General features: G+C 35.9%; 1 protein-coding gene across 1 annotated transcript in view; it reads left to right on the forward strand.

Annotated features, from left to right (window-relative positions):
• AKAP6 (A-kinase anchoring protein 6) overlaps positions 1-19450 on the forward strand; it is a 288951-nt gene that overhangs the window by 223146 nt on the left and 46355 nt on the right. Inside the window, exon 12 of the mRNA XM_066188405.1 lies at positions 17830-17976. Within this exon, the coding sequence (XP_066044502.1) occupies positions 17830-17976 (147 nt within the window). The remainder of the gene's footprint in view (positions 1-17829; positions 17977-19450) is intronic.

Genomic DNA, 19450 nt, shown 5'->3' on the forward strand with positions numbered 1-19450 from the left:
AGCATAGGAAACAGAAATGTCAAAGAGGAGGCAATATATAAGCAACCCTTAAATGGAAACCTGGACAGGAATATTAATCTAAATGCAGAAAACATGAAAGAATGTGAGTCATTTGTAGGGGGCATATGTTGATTTTTGAAGGACTTTGCTGCTGGCCATGAGAAACTTAGGAGTACCCCAGGAAAACAGGCAGAACAGTTGACAGACAGCTTTCACGGACGTGAACAAGCACTTTACAAACTTTTTGCTCACTTGGCAAAAGCCTATGGATTTTTGCCATGGTCAATACAAAGTGATGAGCAAAAATGGTTAATGATCAAGAAAAAATAAAAAAAAAGGAGCAGGGAGAGGAGAAGAGGAGCAGGCAATGCAGCAAGATACCAGTTGTTCAATAGTACAATTTGAAGGAACTGGGCATTAGGAGAATCTTCTGATGATACAGAGCTCCTGTAGCAGTTCCTCTATAATTTTTTTCTGGAACCATAGCAGAAGTAATGAATGAGTGTATGGGTAAGTTGGGATTAAAGTGGGTTCCTTCCAACTGAGACCCTCAGAGAGCTCTGGTGTCTAGAATCAGTGAAACTAGAAATTTCTGTCTTACCTGGAAGCAGCAGCACAACTTCCTTCTCATGCACATTGCACTTGTCTTCCAGGAGAAGTAATTCCCCCCTGAATTACCTGGTGGGCAATAGCTCACCCTTAAGCCACCACCAGCAGCCTTCAGTTGCAGGCAGATCCACATCCCACATGTTTTTTTTTTCTCAGCTCAAGTACTAAATTTATCTTTACAAATCAATTATCAATACTGAGTCCTCCATAAAATCAGATTAACATAGTCAGGAATTTAGCAAAGATGCAAAGAGAGGAGAATATAGCTATTTGAAGAAGCATGTTTTCATTTAGTTCAGTTGTGCATATATATATACACACACATTTATATATATGTATTTTGTCTAGCAGCACAAATGTTAAATAAGTGAGCTTTACTATTCCTGGCACATTTCAAAGTTACTCAGAGTATTAAATATTGAGCAATAAAATGTACATTTCATGGAAACATTTCTGTTTGGTTCATATTAATTAAATTCAACTCTTCCTTTTTGAAGCCAAATTAAAAGAGATGTTGAATATTGCTGTCAAATTACAACCAGCAACAGCCAGTATTGCCTGTTTTGGGGGGTATATGGGAGGAGTTTTTTGCATCTCTTCTAAAAGCCATGTGTCCCACAAGTTGTATCTTGACTGAAGAACAGGATATTCTCTCTGTGAACTAACCATTTTCATAGACAATTCTTTTTTACTGCTATGATAGAAAATCTTGGCTTTGGTGCTGAGGTATGCTCTAATGGTAGCTAAAATATTCTGATTTGCCCCTGTATGTTTAAATAGTGTGAAAAATATTTCCTGTATTTTACCCAAGTGAATTCATGCCAGAAAATTAATCTTCTACCATTTTCCTGTTTCCTTCCCTACAAGTCAGTCACTAGAGATGTAGTACTGTAATAACTTGCACATCATTAAAAAACTGTTATGTTTATTGGTGCCTATATATGTCATGAACAACTCTTCACTGTCCAAACAGGGAGACCCAGAGTGATGGGAGATCTGATGGTTCAGGCTTTTGGTTTTATTAAAATCAACACAGACCATTTGGATCATACATATGATATTTTTATGATTTTGATGTAGAGGTCTTGTGAGGTAAGGCTTTTCTATTGATATCTATGGTTCTATAAGGCTAAAAATAGCACAGAGCACACACCTTTTCCAGTCACATGCATTCTGCATTGCCCTCTGGTGCTCTCTAAATTCTTACCTTCAGGAGCACATGGTCCGTTTTCCACGGCCTCTTCAGAGGCTGCTGCATCTTTGAGTTCTTTTTGTAGCTGTTTCTTTTAGCTTGCTGACTTAATCTTCTGTGGCCGGAATTTACTATCCTAGTGCTGGATATTTTAACACCCGCAGATTCTGGTTGAGGAAATCTCAAAACCAGGCAGTGTCCCATGTTTTGATCTCTAGTTGTCAGGTCATCCTGACATTATTCAGTTGAGGATCCTTCTGAAAATTATTCATCTGTTCAGGCATTTCTGCAACTTGTCAGTCCGTATATTTCACATGTCTTTTTTATTAGTCTGAATGTACAGTGTGGTCAGTACATTGACTGTTGTCCTTGCTTTGTATGGCTATGTTTGGATCTAGACCTGTGGGCACAGTAGTCTTGGTTCCTACATCTTTCTAAGGAGTGATGCCAGCCAGCATATTTTTGTTTAGTCTGCGTTCCCAGGGAAGCTACTCGCAAACTGCCAGATTTTCATATCCAGAGTCTCTTGTAATCATTCCTGAGGATCTGACTCGTTTAGCATGACAGATGACCTGCCATGGAACCTTACTTTATAAAGTGGTGTGCAAAAGCCTAAGAATATAGCTACTGTGTGTTTTTAACACACGACAACGTTACTTCATCAGTTGGTATCCAGACTCAAGTGATGACGACTTTTGGAAAACCTAAAATAAGATGAAGGATCACTCCCTTTTATATATACATTTCCATTAGTTCCAATACTCTTTAGTTGGTGGCGTTTATGCACTTCTTTCATGTTTATTTCTTTGTATGATCCTCTAATTATTAGATTAATATTGCTAATTGGTTGATTTGGCCAGCAGGTGGCCTACTACACTATGCTGTCAGCATGTGCACTCACATGTTGAGAAGGGTCTGCAGTAGTATTTATTAGGATTTCTCATGTTCGGTGGTGTTATTCCATGAGAGCAAGTGTGACATTTGTACTCTGAACGTGGTCTTTTTTGTGGTACCAATCAAGTGTAAATGTATTGATACTAGTGGGACTTTTTCAGGCCTATGAAATGTTTGAAAATTAAAAAACAAATATAATGTCCCTAAAGACTTTTGCATGGTTTAAATATTTGTACCTTTTTCTTAAGTGCCTAAGAGCTTTACCAAAGGACAGTTAAATCCTACTTCTTCCACTTCTTTTACACTTTATTTAAGAAGCAAAGAGTAAAATCAATGCAACGGCAATTCTTCAAACATCAGTACCAACTGCCAATCACCAATGAGCTGTAAAAATTACCTTTAATAGGGTTAATGTAGTGCTAGTGTTGTAATTTAAAGTACAAATGCTCTATGGCCTGTTCTAAAATATGTATTCATTACTTTCATTTCTTTAGACTTCAGTTCTATAGCAACATATTATCCCTCTAGCATAATAGCAAACAACATGGCCTGAAATAGTTGACTTAGACATAGATTTGAAAAAGGGAAGCTAGTTGTGTTAAGAATGTGGAGTATTCAACAAGGTTTACTTTTTTGTTTTTAGAATTGTTACTAATTATAAAATGATTGTAAAGATAGGAAATACAGCCACTTAAACCTAGAAGTGAGACCACTTTATTCATGTCACTGAAATGCAGATATCATTGACAGAGGTTCAGTCACCATAAAAATCAGCCACATATTTTGCTGATATTTTCAACAGAAGATATTCCTTAAATTTTTTGAAAAACAAAGAATAGGCAATGGAATCTTGTTCCTTATCCATCATCCTTCCTGATTTGTTTCCTTACATTTTTCCATCTTTGTTTGGGACTACTAAATTCCCTAAACATGTTTCCATAACAAACATCTATTAAACAGACAGCAGTTAAAGTTGAAGACATCAATACACGTTACTGTAAGCATATATCTTTTTTTAATGGTCACAGATCTTTTCAATTTGTGTTTGAACAGCCCGGCAGCTATCGTGGCATGCATAGTTACCAGAACAGGCTTTCCACAAAGCAGGACCAGAACCTCTTGAGAGAATGCCAGAAAGAAAAAAGTTCATGTCTTCCCTAGTGTTCACTATAGCTGAAGTGCATTCAAAATATCCTAAATTTGCTTTGTATTATATTACTTCACTACTGGTTTTGTGTCCTGGTATTTCCTGCTCCTGCAGTCCTTTGAAGCATTTTTTTCCCTCTTAGATACATGCATATCTTTTCCCATTTTCAAGACCTGTCCTGTTTCATCTTAAGTAGAATTCAGACATTAAAATAACAATAACTTATGAATCTCTATATCCACTGACATTGCAAGCGTTACATAGATTTGAGTATCGATGCTATAGCCACCAGTTAATCAGTCTGTTTAGAGCACAGAGATTAGCATTTCAGTGAGACAACAAAAGTCATCATGAACTTCTGGTGGTTTTTTGCTGAAATCAATTTCTACAGTTTTGTTACCATATCTTTATAGAACTAGTTTTTTTTAAATTGCCTTAAGACAGATTCTATTAATATGCAGGCATTATGCTGTGTGCTGATCTCAGAGAAGCTCATTACAAAACGCTAAACACAAAGGGGCAGATTCCCTGGTCTGTCAAGATCACTTCACATTCAACTTTACAATTTCCAGAGTGAATCTAGAGCAGTTGATAGTGCGCAGTAGAAAATACTCATATTGTGGGTGAAACTCTCATTGATTATTAGGATTTCTGATGTTCAGTGATATTCCATGAGAGCAAGTATGGCATTTGTAATCTGTACGTGGTCTTTTTTGTCATCAGCTTCACCTGCTGCAATGTTCTTTTTCTCCTACTCCTTATTCTCCTTTCCAGCACAAATAGCATCAGTAAACAATCTTAAAGTGAACCAGGAGAATCCAACAAGTATAAGCCAAAATGGGAGTACAGGCAATGCTGTCCATAAGCACAAAATAAATCCAAACTCATCATTTTTCATTTGTATCAGGGCCAAGTTATCAAAAATTTGCTTGCTGATGGCCTTAGGAAAAACCAAGAACCTTAAGAATCTCCAAAATGTGTGTATTTGAGTTTACTAGCCTCTGCAAAAATAGTTCATCTTCTCTTTGTTTTTGTTCTATAAATTTTAATCCCAGAAACACCAAAAGAGATAACTCAATATCAATGCAAGTCATCTGTTTTCATGTTTGATTCTTGTAGTAACTTTGTGCTTTCACTGGCATTGAAGCTATTGGCAAATGTATAAGGAGATAAAACATCTGGAAGCTAAAAGTAAACTAATTCAACTTAGGAATGAGGCATACATTTTCTAACAGTGAAATAAGCTAGTTGTTTATCATTTTACCAAGGAATTGTGTGAATTTACTATTATTTGTGTCTTTAAGTCAGGGACAGATGCAATAACAAAAGATTTTCTCCAAGCCAGAAATTTGAGAGCTTAAGATAGGCAGAGATGACAAGATTAGGGCATGGTTTATACAAGTGGGGAGGTAGGATTATGACAATTTCTTGAACTTCAGATCTGTGAAGCTAACCCAAGTTTTGTCAGAGAATATTTTGGCATAATGCCTTTGGAGATGAGAAGAAGCTTTCAGCTTTCATCATGCCAGCAAACAGCAGAGTTCACATATAGCAGTACCATAAATCCTTGAGGACACCTGAAATGAGGGAAATAGAAATAGAAGGAAAGTTTCTTTTGTTTCTGTCTCAATAGTTATTCAGTCACAAAATGAGTTCAGTGTCAGTGCATTCTCATGCTCTTTGAAAGTTAACTATTAGTGTTAGTTCCTAAACATTGTTGAGAATGTAAGAATGTGTAGAGCTGAGGTGTTTTCTGCAATGACTAAAATATACTGTAAGTGCTATAACTAATTTTTTTTCAGTCTAGTGTGAAACAGAGTATTAAGTAGTTCTGAGCTCAGAAAACATATTCTCTTGGACAGAATAGTGGAGTCACTATTGGAAGACTTGTATTCCCACATCAGAGATCTTCCCTCCCTGAGGTTGGACTTGGTGTCCATCTGTACCTCAGTCTCCCATTTTAAATCAAAAATAATATTTCTCCATCTCACATTACTGATGCAAGTCTGCAATTCACTGGAGCATGGCAAGCTTGAGCCTGTAAAAGGCTGCATTAGGCACACCCTTGCTGGTGGCCATCTGAAAGAGGCAAAGTGTCTCTCCTAGGCACAGCAGCTGTTGGAGACACAGAGAGACTAATTTTCTGCATTGTTTAGTTTCCAACATTCCTACCCAGACTTGAAGTTCATAGTCACATCTCATTCCATCACATCACAGTATGACAGGGGCATATTTCTCTTTGTGGTGGTGTACAAGCACACTTCACATGCTCCTTGGAAGATACAAGGGTCTTAAAGAGCAAGCCCAATGCCTCATGCAGGAGGATTTTTTTGTCTTTTTCCCTTTTCTCATGATATGTGTGATAGTTCCTCTCATATTTATTGCTTCAGTTTTGTCTGTCTTAAATTATTTAAAATATTAAAATATTATTACATTCAGAAACTCCATTTTTACAAATGAACTCAGAGTCTAATTTTCTAAGACTCCGGCAGTTAAAAAAACCCGTACAATTTATCATTTATATTAGCTTTTAGAAACAATGGCCACTGTGATATCGTCCTTTAAATATTATTCAGTAAGTGTAGTGGTGTCGTTAATGTTCTAGAATTGAAATATATCTTGGAAAAAGTTCTTTCACCTTTAGGGTTGCCTGGTTTTTGCTGAAGAAACACATCGTTGTCCTGTTTTGATCACCAGTGAGGAAGATGGAAAGCATCTCTCTTAAGTACTCACAGGTCTGTCAGAGTGTTATCAGTCTCAGGTATTCTGAAGAAGTCTAGTCCTTAGTTCTTGCTGTTCAGTTATCTTTATATGCTTAGTCTGTTTCAGGGACTATTGAACTTCCTATTGATAAGGCTAAAAATGATCACTGCTATGTAGCATTTGCCATCAAAGCTGTTAATAACATAAAAATGAAATATTTTCTTCTAATTTAAAATACTACAGTGACATTTGTGAGGTGCACAACTTCTTGCCAACTCTTCTAATTTAAAACATTATCTGTTTGAGGAAAACATATGTTAGAAATTTTTAATTCAGTGATAGGAAAGACACTAATGAAATATGCATGTATGAATTTTGTATTGCATAAGTTTCCTCTTTCTTGAAATATGATTAAAAGCCAAACATCTGGATTATGTTTAAAAAGTTTGAATTTTTAGTTTTCAGAGAGATTCAATCTATTTTGACACTGTACACTTAGCCTTAACATTTTCAGCATGCTGTTAACATTACTTGATATTGTAAAAAAAATGTTCAGGTTTAAGCAAAGTTGGACTTCTCCTATTGCTAAAAATGTTTTCTGAAATAGCTTTTTCTGCAGCATTCACACAGCCATACTTTAGGCTGTGTCAGCAGTTCTGTTATATATTTGCTCTTGAGAGCAGTTTGTATTTGATCATAAAAATAACATTCCAAATTGAGAATATTTTTTCTTTTGTATAAAAGTACTATGTTTTTTCCTGGAATAATATCAGAAATGAAATACTGAGTTCTTAGCAACTTTTAAAATTCCTCCAAAATGAGATTATTCCATTGAAGATACTGAAAAGGGGGGGGGGGGGGTGGGCTGCCAAATTTATCCTTTTGTTTTAATAACATTAATGTGTACTGGAAAAGAGAATCACTATTATTTGCTGTGCCTCTTGAAAGGTTTAGAGTATGGATCTCTGCAGATGATCATAAGCAGTTAACTATAAGACTTACTTTTTAACGTGTTTTGCAATAGATTTGATACCATTGTAATTGTATTGCTGTAACAAGAATTGCAGTGTGTGCCAGTGTTTTAGGTAGGGGGATGTTTTAGCACTCCTCATGGACCTGCTGCATGTGCCAACTTTGACATAACACAAGGGACATTATAAGGAAAAAATCAAATAGAACATTTTAAAAACTATAGCTTTCACTTTATTTAATACAGTAATGGATGTACATTTAAAATAAAAATAATATTTTTCATTGTAACTGTTGGGCTAATTGAGAAATCTGCTGTCAACCTTTCCAATTAGCACTTGGATGGACAGTCAAACAGGTGTAAGTTCTATTGTGTAGGAAGGCGTCCCATTACTTTAAATATAATGTTGTTACTCTAGATACTACAGGTAGTGGGAACTGAGATCCATGTGTTCTGAGGCTGGAGACTGAGCAAGCTAGATAAAGAGTTTTTCTGACCTTGACTTGAGGTTGCTCACCAGCCTTCGAAGACTGTAAGGCTATTGTCACAGGATGAGCATGACTTTCTTTTCCCAGGGTTGACAAGGTCTAGTTATTTGCATTATTAAAGCCGCTGTGTCTTAAGTGGTGTGTGTACTGATCTTTGTGGAATTACCTGTACCTGGGTGGAGACTCAGTTCTGCCTCTGTTGATCTGAGGAGCCTCAATTTCTATTTGGATGTCCTTCCAACAGGGAACCTCTTCACCCATGAAAAAGTGTAGCAAATAGGTAAGAAGATGAAGATCCAGAGATATTGTACCCCAAACACATCCCAGTAGTGTTGCTGGAAGAGCAAATAATTTATTTGTAGATTTTCAGTCAAGCTTCTCTCATGGAAGGATATTACTGATCACCATTAGCATTCTAGCTGGGTAACAATGGAATAAGGACCTCAGAAGAGCCAGTCTCTGAAAGATAAATGCACAAGAACATCCATTTCAAAACAGAATGATGCCTGTAACGTACAGCCTGACAATAGTAGGTGCATTTGGAATTAAATCTTTGTGTAGAGGAGTTCCAATTTTATGTTTCATGCATACTGCAACAGCAGGCACAGCTTAGCAGAAGAGAGGATAACAGGTTATAAATGATTTTTCTTTGAATATCTCAAAAAAAAATCTCCATAATCTTACAAAGTTGTATTTTATTTTGTAAAAATGTAAATGTAAAGGTGTATCAGTATGAGATTTCAAGAATACCCAGCCATGGATGGAGCTGCAACTACACCTTTTTGTTTCCAGACCGAACTTCTCCACTTTCAAATGCATTCTCTGCTTAATAATGGACTAACTGTAGTAATACACCAGTATTTTGGAATCTCCCTTACTCTGTGGGGATTTTTTCCCTCAAAAATTACCTGAGCACTATCCCAATGGTAAAGTAGCTATTAATTTCTAAAGATCATCAGTTTTTAAATTTAGTATCAATTCTCCATGCAACTACATACGTTTAAATTTAGCTAAATCAATGTCTTATATATTGAGCATGTCTGTGGGTTGCATCTGTATCTGTCTGTACTAGAAGTCACACCTCTGGTGCAAGGTATGAAAACAAAACCAACAGCATTGTTGCAAGCAGCACAAGACCAATCTCAGAAATTCCTTCATAAATCAGCCAGAGATCCCAGTAAAACACATGGTTTACAAGATTGATAAGTTGTTAAACATGAAGTGTAGCAACTCTGTGGCCTTACCTGAGAAGAACTATAACCTGTGCAGTGGCACCACATTCCAACATCATCTGCCAGGGTTTGCCTTTATTTGTAGGTGGGTGGACATTTTGGATCTTGTGGGCTCTTATGCACCTGGTACTGGATTACCCTCACTATATGAGTTGAAATGACTGTATTTTGGCTATGTGTTCTCAGAATTTAATTATGTTTAAAAACTGGTTAATAGCATAGTAAATAACTGCTGTTGCTACAAAATTGCATTCTGAAGGCAATGGGATTGAATTTCAACACAAGTTGACACTCAATTACAATTTCCATATATCTAGTGAATAAGCCAGTTCTTGGCTGCTGTATTAAGGTGGATGTCTTCCTGCTTAACTGAACACTGTGCAAGACAGGCCAAATACATAATAAAGCCAAATCAAGGCTTAATATACCCACTCAAATTTTTAATGTTTGTATAAAGTAGTAAGCTTGCAGAACAAAGTCAGGGATGTGGTTTTAAAAAATTTAAATAATCAATATTTGAACAAAATTTCACCAAGTTTAGAGTGACAAAGCTTAAAAAAAAAAGAAAAAGAAAAAAACCCCAAACAACCAAGCCTTTAAAACTTCTCACTGAATTACTGCCATCAGCCAGTAGATCCATGGGGCTTGTTCGGCTAAAAGCCACAACAGACTTTGTAATGCAGTGATGTAATCTTGGCTTTGTGTCATTTATATTCAACCTAAAAAACCAATTTTCCTGAATAGACAGGCTGACAACAATATTGTTCGGTGTTGGTTTTTATTTGGATTGTTTCCAAATGATTCATATGCCTCCACAGCAACACCCTATGCCTGTTTGAGTTTTTGCTCTGAATTCCGAAGTTTCCCCTTTTTCCTAGCGTTTTATTTTGCTTTTAAAGTCCCAGTTATGTTTGTGAAACTAACCAGCTCGGCCACAAAATTAGGATGTATCTTGCAGAGTGCATTCATTTTACTTTTTGCATATTTTTCCCGAGGTCATGTCAAGGTTAGTTTGAATTCCATCCTACATTAAGACTTCTTTCACAGCTATTTAGCTCTGCAGCCTGCGCCCCGCTGGGGTCTGCCCCTTGGGCACGTCAAAGCTTCAGACCTGACAAATCACACACAGATGAAGCTGTACAGTTTTTTAAACAGTTTCATCACTAACGTGGGGTTTTTTGGGGTTGGGTTTTTTTTCCTTTGCACTACACTTCTCCCATCCCCCACCCCCACCCCCCCACTGGGGTTTATTCTCTGAATTGCAATATCCTGAAGACTGATTTCCATATGGAAAATTCCCTTGCTCAGGCGAGTTGTAAAATAGAAATGGCGTTCTATAGTACATGCCACTCACAGGCCCCCAGAAACTGAAAGCACTGCAGATCCTCTTTAATAGCAAACTATAGCTCCTTGTCTAATATCTCTAATCATACTGTTAATACCTATTTGCACAGAAGAGCCTAAAACTACAAAGGCTGATAAATACTCAAAAATTGTCATCCATACTGTGAACCTGTTAGCTATCCAGGAGAGCTGTTAGTTGTTCACAGGAATAAACTTCTGTCATCCTTGGGATTACTCAGATGAGTAAATGTTCATCGGTGTCACGAAATGACGTTGTGCTTCAGCAGCAATCCTTAGGGGTCTTGGGAAATTTTAAGTGGGTGTATGTGTGTAGATATATATAATTAGCTTCACAACTATCTGCAGGGCTTTCACCACCTACGTTCGTGCACAGACAGACAGACCCACACAGTCTCCACGTATATGTCGCTGTATAAAAAATGGTTTGAAGTGTATAATGCGGTCTGCAGGTTAAAATACAATTTTTAAAAATCTTAACTGTAGACTGCTATCAGTTTTTTAGTATTTCGTGAAACTAATGGTGCAACACCATTTCCTGTTTAATTGATGAAGTTAAAATGCCTGGCTGCTAATGAGTGTATTAGCAAACAATATACCCTTAACAAGCTTAAGCAGCTCAGGATTTTAAAAAGCAGCTTACTGTCCTCCTCATTTTTATAAGACAAAATGTACTGCCTTCCACAAATTGCTTGATCGACTGATGAAGTACTATAATTATTGTATTGCAGTTGTATTGCAGTTTTGACAAAGCCACAATAACAGATTGTAGTTTAGTCCCCACTCTAGGCACACAACTCTTTGCATTACAAAACCCAGTTTTACTGGTCTAATTCTTTGTGAGCACAAAAGGCACCTGGAGATGTTAACTATATACTAAAAGAAAACTTGGAATCTAGGAAATAATATTGAAGCATGACTTTTCTTCTGGCAGTTAGTTCATTGGGAATGGTATCTAATGAAGAGTTGTCTAAAGGCTTGCTTGTTTGGAACTAATTAAAGACAGATATCCTAAATAGAAAAAGGATCATGGGAATTGCATTAGGTGTCTGGAGACTTGTTATTCTTTTGGTACTCTGAGTAGATTGTGGAAGTTGTTAGGGATTCAAGAAATAAGGCAAGCTAATAAAAAGTTCTATTTTTCTGGTTATTGGCCAACTATTGTATTTTTGTTTGCAATAAGATTTGTGCCAACAGGCTAGGGGCTTGAATAAAACATTTAAACATTTGTGCATTAACACATTATGGTGAAAAGAGAGTCTTGTGCTTTCACTTGGTGCATTTCAGCCTTCAATTAATGTGAAAGCACTACAATGCCTATGCAACTTCTCTTGCCTAGTGGTGCACCATTTATCATTGCAGTTTTACATTGACCTTGACACCCACTTCATTAGAATAAAGATTGTCTACCATTTAGGTTACATTGTTCCTCTGCACAGAGACCCCATGCAAATTTCTGTTCAGATAGAAGAGCTGTGAGCCTGTCAGAGGTCATCTGCATTAAATGATTGCAGCTATTTTCCAACTGCTTCTTTTCATTCTACTCAATTCAGGCTAGGAGGATCAATCAAGCCCTCTGCCTGAAACAGTGGGACTGCTGGGAATATAACTGTTTTTGGTAGTAGTGGATATGCCCTAAACAGTATTAAATATTTAATATAAATTCATTAAAGGGCACACAAAGTCTTCAAAAAGATATTACGTATATAGTAAAATTTAAAGTGTTGGGATCACTTTTCGTAGAAAAAAAAAGCAGAACAATGAATACCAACTGCATAATTTTTTAATGCAGGCAAAATTCAGTTCATGAAGTTGCTTAATATTTCTTTCAATGTGTTTATTTCTCAAACTGCCACAGAAGGAAATGCATAGCAGACGTGCAATCTGCATTTGCTAGTTTCTGAAACAAAAAAATCCTAAGGTGTCTGTAGGGGTTTAAGACAAAAGTGCTAAGATCTGTTTTGTTTTATAGGCATGCACGCATTTACACATGCACTCTCACACAAAAACATATTGTGCTGTTGTCCTTATTTGTAGGGGGAAAAAGGCAAATGGAAATAAGTTAGCACTCTCCTTCTTGAGTTTTCCGAGTGATATAATTGGAATTAAATTATTAATGGGAGATACTTTAAAAAGATTGTTTTATGATCTTCTATTACAGAATTTGCAATTCATTTTAATATTTGTAGTTTGATTTATATCAAAGATAATGCAATCTATGTCCAATTAACAATACATAGCCAATGTAATATGATTTCCAGATCATGCAAATGGAATAAACTAGAAGAGGAAAAACTGATTCTTAACCTCAGATGTAATTTGCTCTGTGAGTTCTGGCAATTTTAAATGACATTGCACTTTTTAATTTTTCCAAAGGCTCAGCAGCAAATTTATCCCAATCAAGTAAGCCTATTATTAATTTACAAGGACAATTCTAGGAGTCTTTATAATTTCTCTGTGCAATTATTTGCCATAAATTGCTAATACAGAATTATGAAAATTGCAAGAAACAGAAACTGCTTCTCATCTAGACAGATCACACTGCCCAGATCTTGAATGTTGTCCAGAGGTTCTAGTGCTATTGGCAATGTAAGAAATATAACCAAGCTTCTGGACAGTTTCTAAAATGTTTCACACTGACAGTACCAAAAAGGTAGAAGCATTAAGAGCTATTGTGTAGGGTAGGCTGGCCTCTAGCAGATTCCTTCACTTTGCTTGTATACAGCTGAGCTTTGGACTCTGGACTTTGGAATAAAAAGAGTCTTTGTTCACCACTGAATGGCATTAGGCATGGGCTTCCTAAGGGGCCACCATGAAGCCTAGCATGAAGAGTGCAAACATTATCCAGAAAGCAAAATGAGAATGTGTGTGAAGAGATGATGGACAAATATTGCTACATATGCATATATATATGCACACTATATATATGTGTGTGTGTGTCTATATATTTGTATATATTTATGTTACCTATTTGGTGAATTTTTTTGCAGAATATGATTTACTCAATTTTATGCATGCAGTATATTTTGCAAATGTGAGCTATTGCTAACTGTGCACATGCAGACACTGAGGGTATGTCTGTATTTATTGGTGTCTGCCAGTCAAAACACCTCAAAAGGCAAATTTTTAAAATTTAGAATTTCACTGCAGGTAAAACTAAGGTTACAGGTGACTCGGTTCTGATCTCAGTTGTATATCCTACGGTGCCATCTGACTGAAGATATTGTGTTAGCATGTGAATGATGGAATGCGGAACATCTACAAATAGCGCACCCTTATTCCAGTAATGGAGAAAGTTCATTGGCTTAATTCGTCTGTACTTCGTAGCCATAGCTCCACTGTGTGTTCAGTATGTCTGGTCTCTTTTCACTATAACCAACAGAAGCACCATACAAAAGTCTTACAATGGATGTCTTAATCTCTCTGTGTGCTCTTAGAGCATTATTTTGAATTCCATCATGCAGGCTTTTTTTTTTTTTTTCTTTTCTCTTCTGAAGTTTTATTACAACAGCAGAATTCCCAGGGAGCTTTAGGGACAAGGTTCGCATAATATTGCCCTAAAGTTTTGCTCAAGGGGTGGAATCTGCTGATCTCTGGATCATCTTTTTGTGGTGTTTCTCTTTCTGAAAGATGCAGTGCGCAGTCTTACAGAGTTGTTAACTGTGTACAGATTTTTTTATTGTTTACCAGACAGTGCACATCTACGAACCTTTCATGATGATTTCTTTCTCTGACCTCTCAGTGACTAGGCATCTTGTTCCTTAACACTGAGGGAGGCTGAAAAATGCTTGAGTTGCTCAATGTGTGCCTTCTATACCAGTTTCAAAATGGCTTATTCTTCTGGTTTCCATGGTGACAATTAACACTGTTACAAGGCATTGTTCCAGTCTCCATTTGGACAGAATTTTCGGGTGTGATTTTTCACACAAAAAATGTTTTATATAATTTTTTTAGGGGGAAAAAAGAAAAGAGAAAAAAAAGGCACAGTTTAGTACTAAGTGTCGAAAAATGTGTCTCAATCAGTCTGCCTGGATTTCTTAGAATGTTTTTATCAGGGAAGTAAGGTTTTAACTTTCTTTGTTTTGGAATTCAACTTCTTTTGGCTTAAATATTTTTGCCAAATTTCTTCATGGATAAATGGTACTGCATTTATTTTAATTCCTTTCTTTGTCCTTCAAGAAATATTGATCGTATTGAGAAAAGGAATGAAAGGCCAAATTCTTTAACTTACGTAACACTGTTTTGGATTTCCTTTGAGTGTCCTCAGGAACATGAAACCAGGCACACATGCACCCAGCTAATCATGCTGTAAATATTTTGCAATTTTGTTGTTTGGGGTTTTCTTCCCAGTTTATATGACAGGTGTTGTGGGAAATTAAATATTATCCATTTATTATTGTGGTTATTGCGAGAAGCCTGGGACCTTAACTTTCTTAATCTCATTTCTGGCTATTAAACAGTAATCTATATCATAGCATCCACGGACTGTCACAATAGAACAGTCTTTGCTTACTTAAAGCTGAGGAAAGAATGAATCTGAAGATTAAATTATCTTCTCACCACAGGATTAAGTAGTTCTACCAGACTAGGGTTGTGCAGCACTGATAGAGCTGGTAGCTAATTTTTCCATGCAACTGCTCAGAGTGTAGGTGTTTAATGGATTAAAAAATAGCATTAGCAATAGCATCTCTCGCTATCAGTTCTCAAACTGTACCTCCTGTACATTAAGCTCTCCCCTTAACTTAAAATACATGCTGCATGTTAAATATCCAGGAGTGAAACAATACTGACTCTCAGTCATATACCAATACATTTTATAATCAACTGAAATCTCTCATCTTTTTCTGTTACTGTATAATGCATTTTCTATCAATCAGCACTTTCATCATGCTTGTTTATACAGTAAGCTACATGGTGACAAATACAGCATGTACACAAAACCTAGCTTATTTAGTTTTTAATGTTATAACCTTTTATAACATCTGTCACACTACTTGGATTATGCAGCACTGAATTATTTTATCTAGTCCAAAATTAAATAAAATGTCTTCTGTTTCTAAGTTAACAGGAGCATTGTAGTTATGAAACATGCAGTGTGTTTTATTTCATCATCAGTCCTGCACTGCCCGGGAGCATCCCCAGTCCCAGCAGCAGCTAGTGCCAGCCTGGAGTAGGTGATGAGCAGTAACTGGATGTGCCTGCACCAGTGACACACAGCTAGAGGACTCCCTCAGTCTATTAATTCACTTGACAAAAGAAAGGGAGTCGCGCGTACTGGATTTCAGTGCCTAGCAAATTGGGCTCTGGATTCCCTTTGATATTACATGTACTTATGGAAATAATTATGCAAATCCTTTTTGGCTATATCATCTTTAAATAGACATCAGATTACATAAAGAAGATTGTAATCTCCTCCAGCAGCCATTCTAGCCGAGAAGGCAATAAAACAGGACCAGGAATCGTACTTGTTGAACACATCAGTCACATAACATGGTGTTGCCTCTTGGTGGGTCCAGCCCTGGTGCCCAACCTGGCAGGTTTTTCCTACAGTTGTAGATGCCTCAAACCTTAGCCACAGCACACCGCGTGTCAAAAGGCAAGTTCTTTATAAACAATTCCTTGGGTTTTACCATGCATATTCATGCAATTTTGGATACGCAGACACCTGATCAGTGTTCATTAATAATGAGAAATGGTTTAAATCACCTCATTTAAAACATTTGCTCTATGATCCACAAATGACTAATATTTGCTGAAGTTTACATAATACAAATGATGTGCATGTGTTGTGTAAATGAGAGATTAAAATATGAAACTAACAATATGCAAACATATGCATGGAAATGCTGAGAACCTGTTAGCTGAAACAGTGATTTCACACCTTTATTATTTTCTTTAAGCTGTCTGCAATTGTATTTTTTCTTTGTTTTCCTACAGAGCATGTTCTTGGATCTGGCAAAGGCATCCATGTTTTAAACATTCCTAATTCTGGTTTAATTTTTTATATTTAACCCAGTTATTAACATTTTCAGTGTGAGCTGCAATAGCAGTTTTCTTGACTGAATTTGAAGCCAAGAAAGCTTAATGTTTAGGAAGCAATTTTCTAATAGCTTTGCATAATTTATATATGTCTTGTAAACACCTTTGCAAGTATATGGGCTGAACTCTCTTCTTTCAGTAAAAGGCACATTTTTGGCCATATCAGAAGTTCCATTTCAATGAGTCTTTTCACACTTAATTAGCTTAACTATATGGAGGGTATGTATATGGGTTAATTTTTTTTTTTTAAATTTATTGTACCAACTACAAAAACATAATTAACCGCTATAGTAACTACTGTATGTAATAGTTAAGTCAGATTTTTGGAGAATAAAGTTTTAAGAAAAATATTTATTTTTCAGTTTGTCTGTATATTAGAATACATTTTTATAGACCATAAATATTTATATAAATATTTACAAAGTCCTATGAAAGAATTTCTGAGGGAAGCCTCCAGTTTTATACCTGTCTTCTGTTTTTGTTTTTGTTTTTTTTTTTTTAAACAATAAACAACAGTGCAGAAATAGAAGGTATTTTCAACTGGAAAAAACTATTGGACTGTATTAAAATTGTGGCTGTTCTCGTTTGTGGGCCAGTTCACTGTTCCTGTTGGTTTATGCAGTAAAAATCAAGTAACTGGTATTGTGTTTTAGGGGGGCTATTTCTTATTCTTTTTTGAAGATCAAACTCTCACATTTTCAGGCCCATGTGTGACAGAACCCACAATGGGAGAGAGAATAAATAAACTCTAGAGGAAACATAAGTATGAAATTATTTCCTTGGGGGCTTTTCGTTTCATTTTCCTTTATTTTCCACGAAGAACCTCAGTGTTACTAACTGAAGTAGCATGTTTTAAAATTAAGATACCACTATCCTGAATGAGACAAATGCAGATCAGCATTCAGATGGGAGAGTGTTAGTGGATATTATTGTACAAGTGAATATTGTGAGAGAGTGAATATTACTATGTGTAATCAATTGCTAACTGCCTGCATAGGCGTGTCACCCAGAAGTCTATGTTCTTGGTACCCAAATCTCTCATGATATGTTATGAGAAGGTTGTGTGCTTAAAAAAAATAAAACCAATAAAAATGTCAGATGGATCGTAACCGGGCACGTACAATTAAAGATTATTTTTTTAATGGAGAAAACTCTCTACAGCAGCTAATATTATATCTTTCTTTTCATTTTAGAGATACAATGTAGAAATGTCAATCAGGCGCCCAAAAAAGATGGAATTGCTTAGTAAGGTTGAAGCTCTGAAGAAAAGTGGTGTTTTACTACCAAACGATCTCCTTGAAAAAGTGGATTCAATTAATGAAAAATGGGAACTGCTTGGGGTATTTGCATTTTTATTACTGTTTGTGGGTTATGTGTACATTTTTGTGTGTTGAAGTACACTGTCTGTCTGATTTCTAATTTGGAGCACAAATATCTCTCTCTTTCAATCCACCACGTACATTTCAAACAAGCTACTCATTCTATTATAAAAACTCCATAGCCTTTTCCTCTTCTGTTGATTTTTTTTATTCCATGCTTGTCTCCTGTCTGACTTTAATAATTTTAGTTCTTTAATACATAAAAAATGTAAGTAAAATATGCCATGTATTACGGGTATGCACCAAGTCAACTATAATGCAGTATATCTGATATACACTGACTGTCATGCTTGAGTGAATGTTAATAGAATTTATTCTGAAGGTACATGTTAGAGACATCCACTGTTTAACTATTTACTATACCTTTAAGATGAAAAGTGGGGTTGTCACTGCATATTTCAGGTCACACTGATGGCTCAAAAACAAATATACAGATTCAGTACAAATCTGCATACCTGAAGCTGAGAATACAGCCAGGATATGTTTCATGCTGTTGTATTCATCTCACTTTTGACAAAAGCCAAAAAAAGTTTCATGTAATTCATTTCACGCTATGATGGGCTGGGTCTCAGCCAAAGAGTGAGATATAAGAATCTGGAAAAAAAAAAAAAAAAAAAAAAAAAAAGAGCAGTATAGGGATTCTGTTACCCAGAGACTGGTGATGGCACTGTGCAGGAGACACTGTTGTCCTATTGTTGTAAAACAGCTGAGAGAGAAAGAGGTCAAACTATATATTTTTCCATCCACTTTTCTCCTTAATTGCCTTCACTTCAAATCAAGGGTAAGATAAATTTGTAAATTACTTTAAATGATTAATTATAGATGTGTGATATTAGTAATACAGTTATGTTGCATAATTTTGCATGCTATTATCCTAGTTTAAAAAATATTTCTAATATATTATGAGTAAGCTATACATGCAACCTGCCAACAACATTTTAAATACTGAGTTGTGTCTCTTTAGGTTCTCTGGTAATGTAATAGCCATTTCAGAGGGTGGGGCTTTTTTTACTGAAGCAGAGTTGCTTCTAATCACTTGATTCTCTAAATGTGCAAATTTTCAGAAAATGTTAGAATTTTCCTTTTGAACAGTGAGCTTACTACTTTTAATTTCAATCTGCAGCATCACCATAAGCATTTTGAACTTGTTTGATCATTAATAAATTTACTGATTAAAAAAGGACTTACTTAATCCGATCATTTACATCTGATCATGCCAACTTTTGTTTTTAAAATAATTTCGGATGTAAGCCTTACATTTATGAATTTCAGTGTATTTAATCAGCTTAATTCAGTGGCACTGATTAAAGCTGGTAGGACATAAAACTATGAAATACGATCATGATTCTTAAAATCTAGGAAAACTGTCTTAAAAAATTTGAAGCCCTTTGCTTCTCAGTATGTTAAAATCAAAATATACCTCCAGATTAAGTTT

Source organism: Chamaea fasciata, unplaced genomic scaffold (assembly GCF_029207755.1).
Source record: "Chamaea fasciata isolate MVZ Bird 193981 ecotype frontalis unplaced genomic scaffold, bChaFas1.0.hap1 SCAF_7, whole genome shotgun sequence".
Classification (NCBI taxonomy): domain Eukaryota; kingdom Metazoa; phylum Chordata; class Aves; order Passeriformes; family Sylviidae; genus Chamaea; species Chamaea fasciata.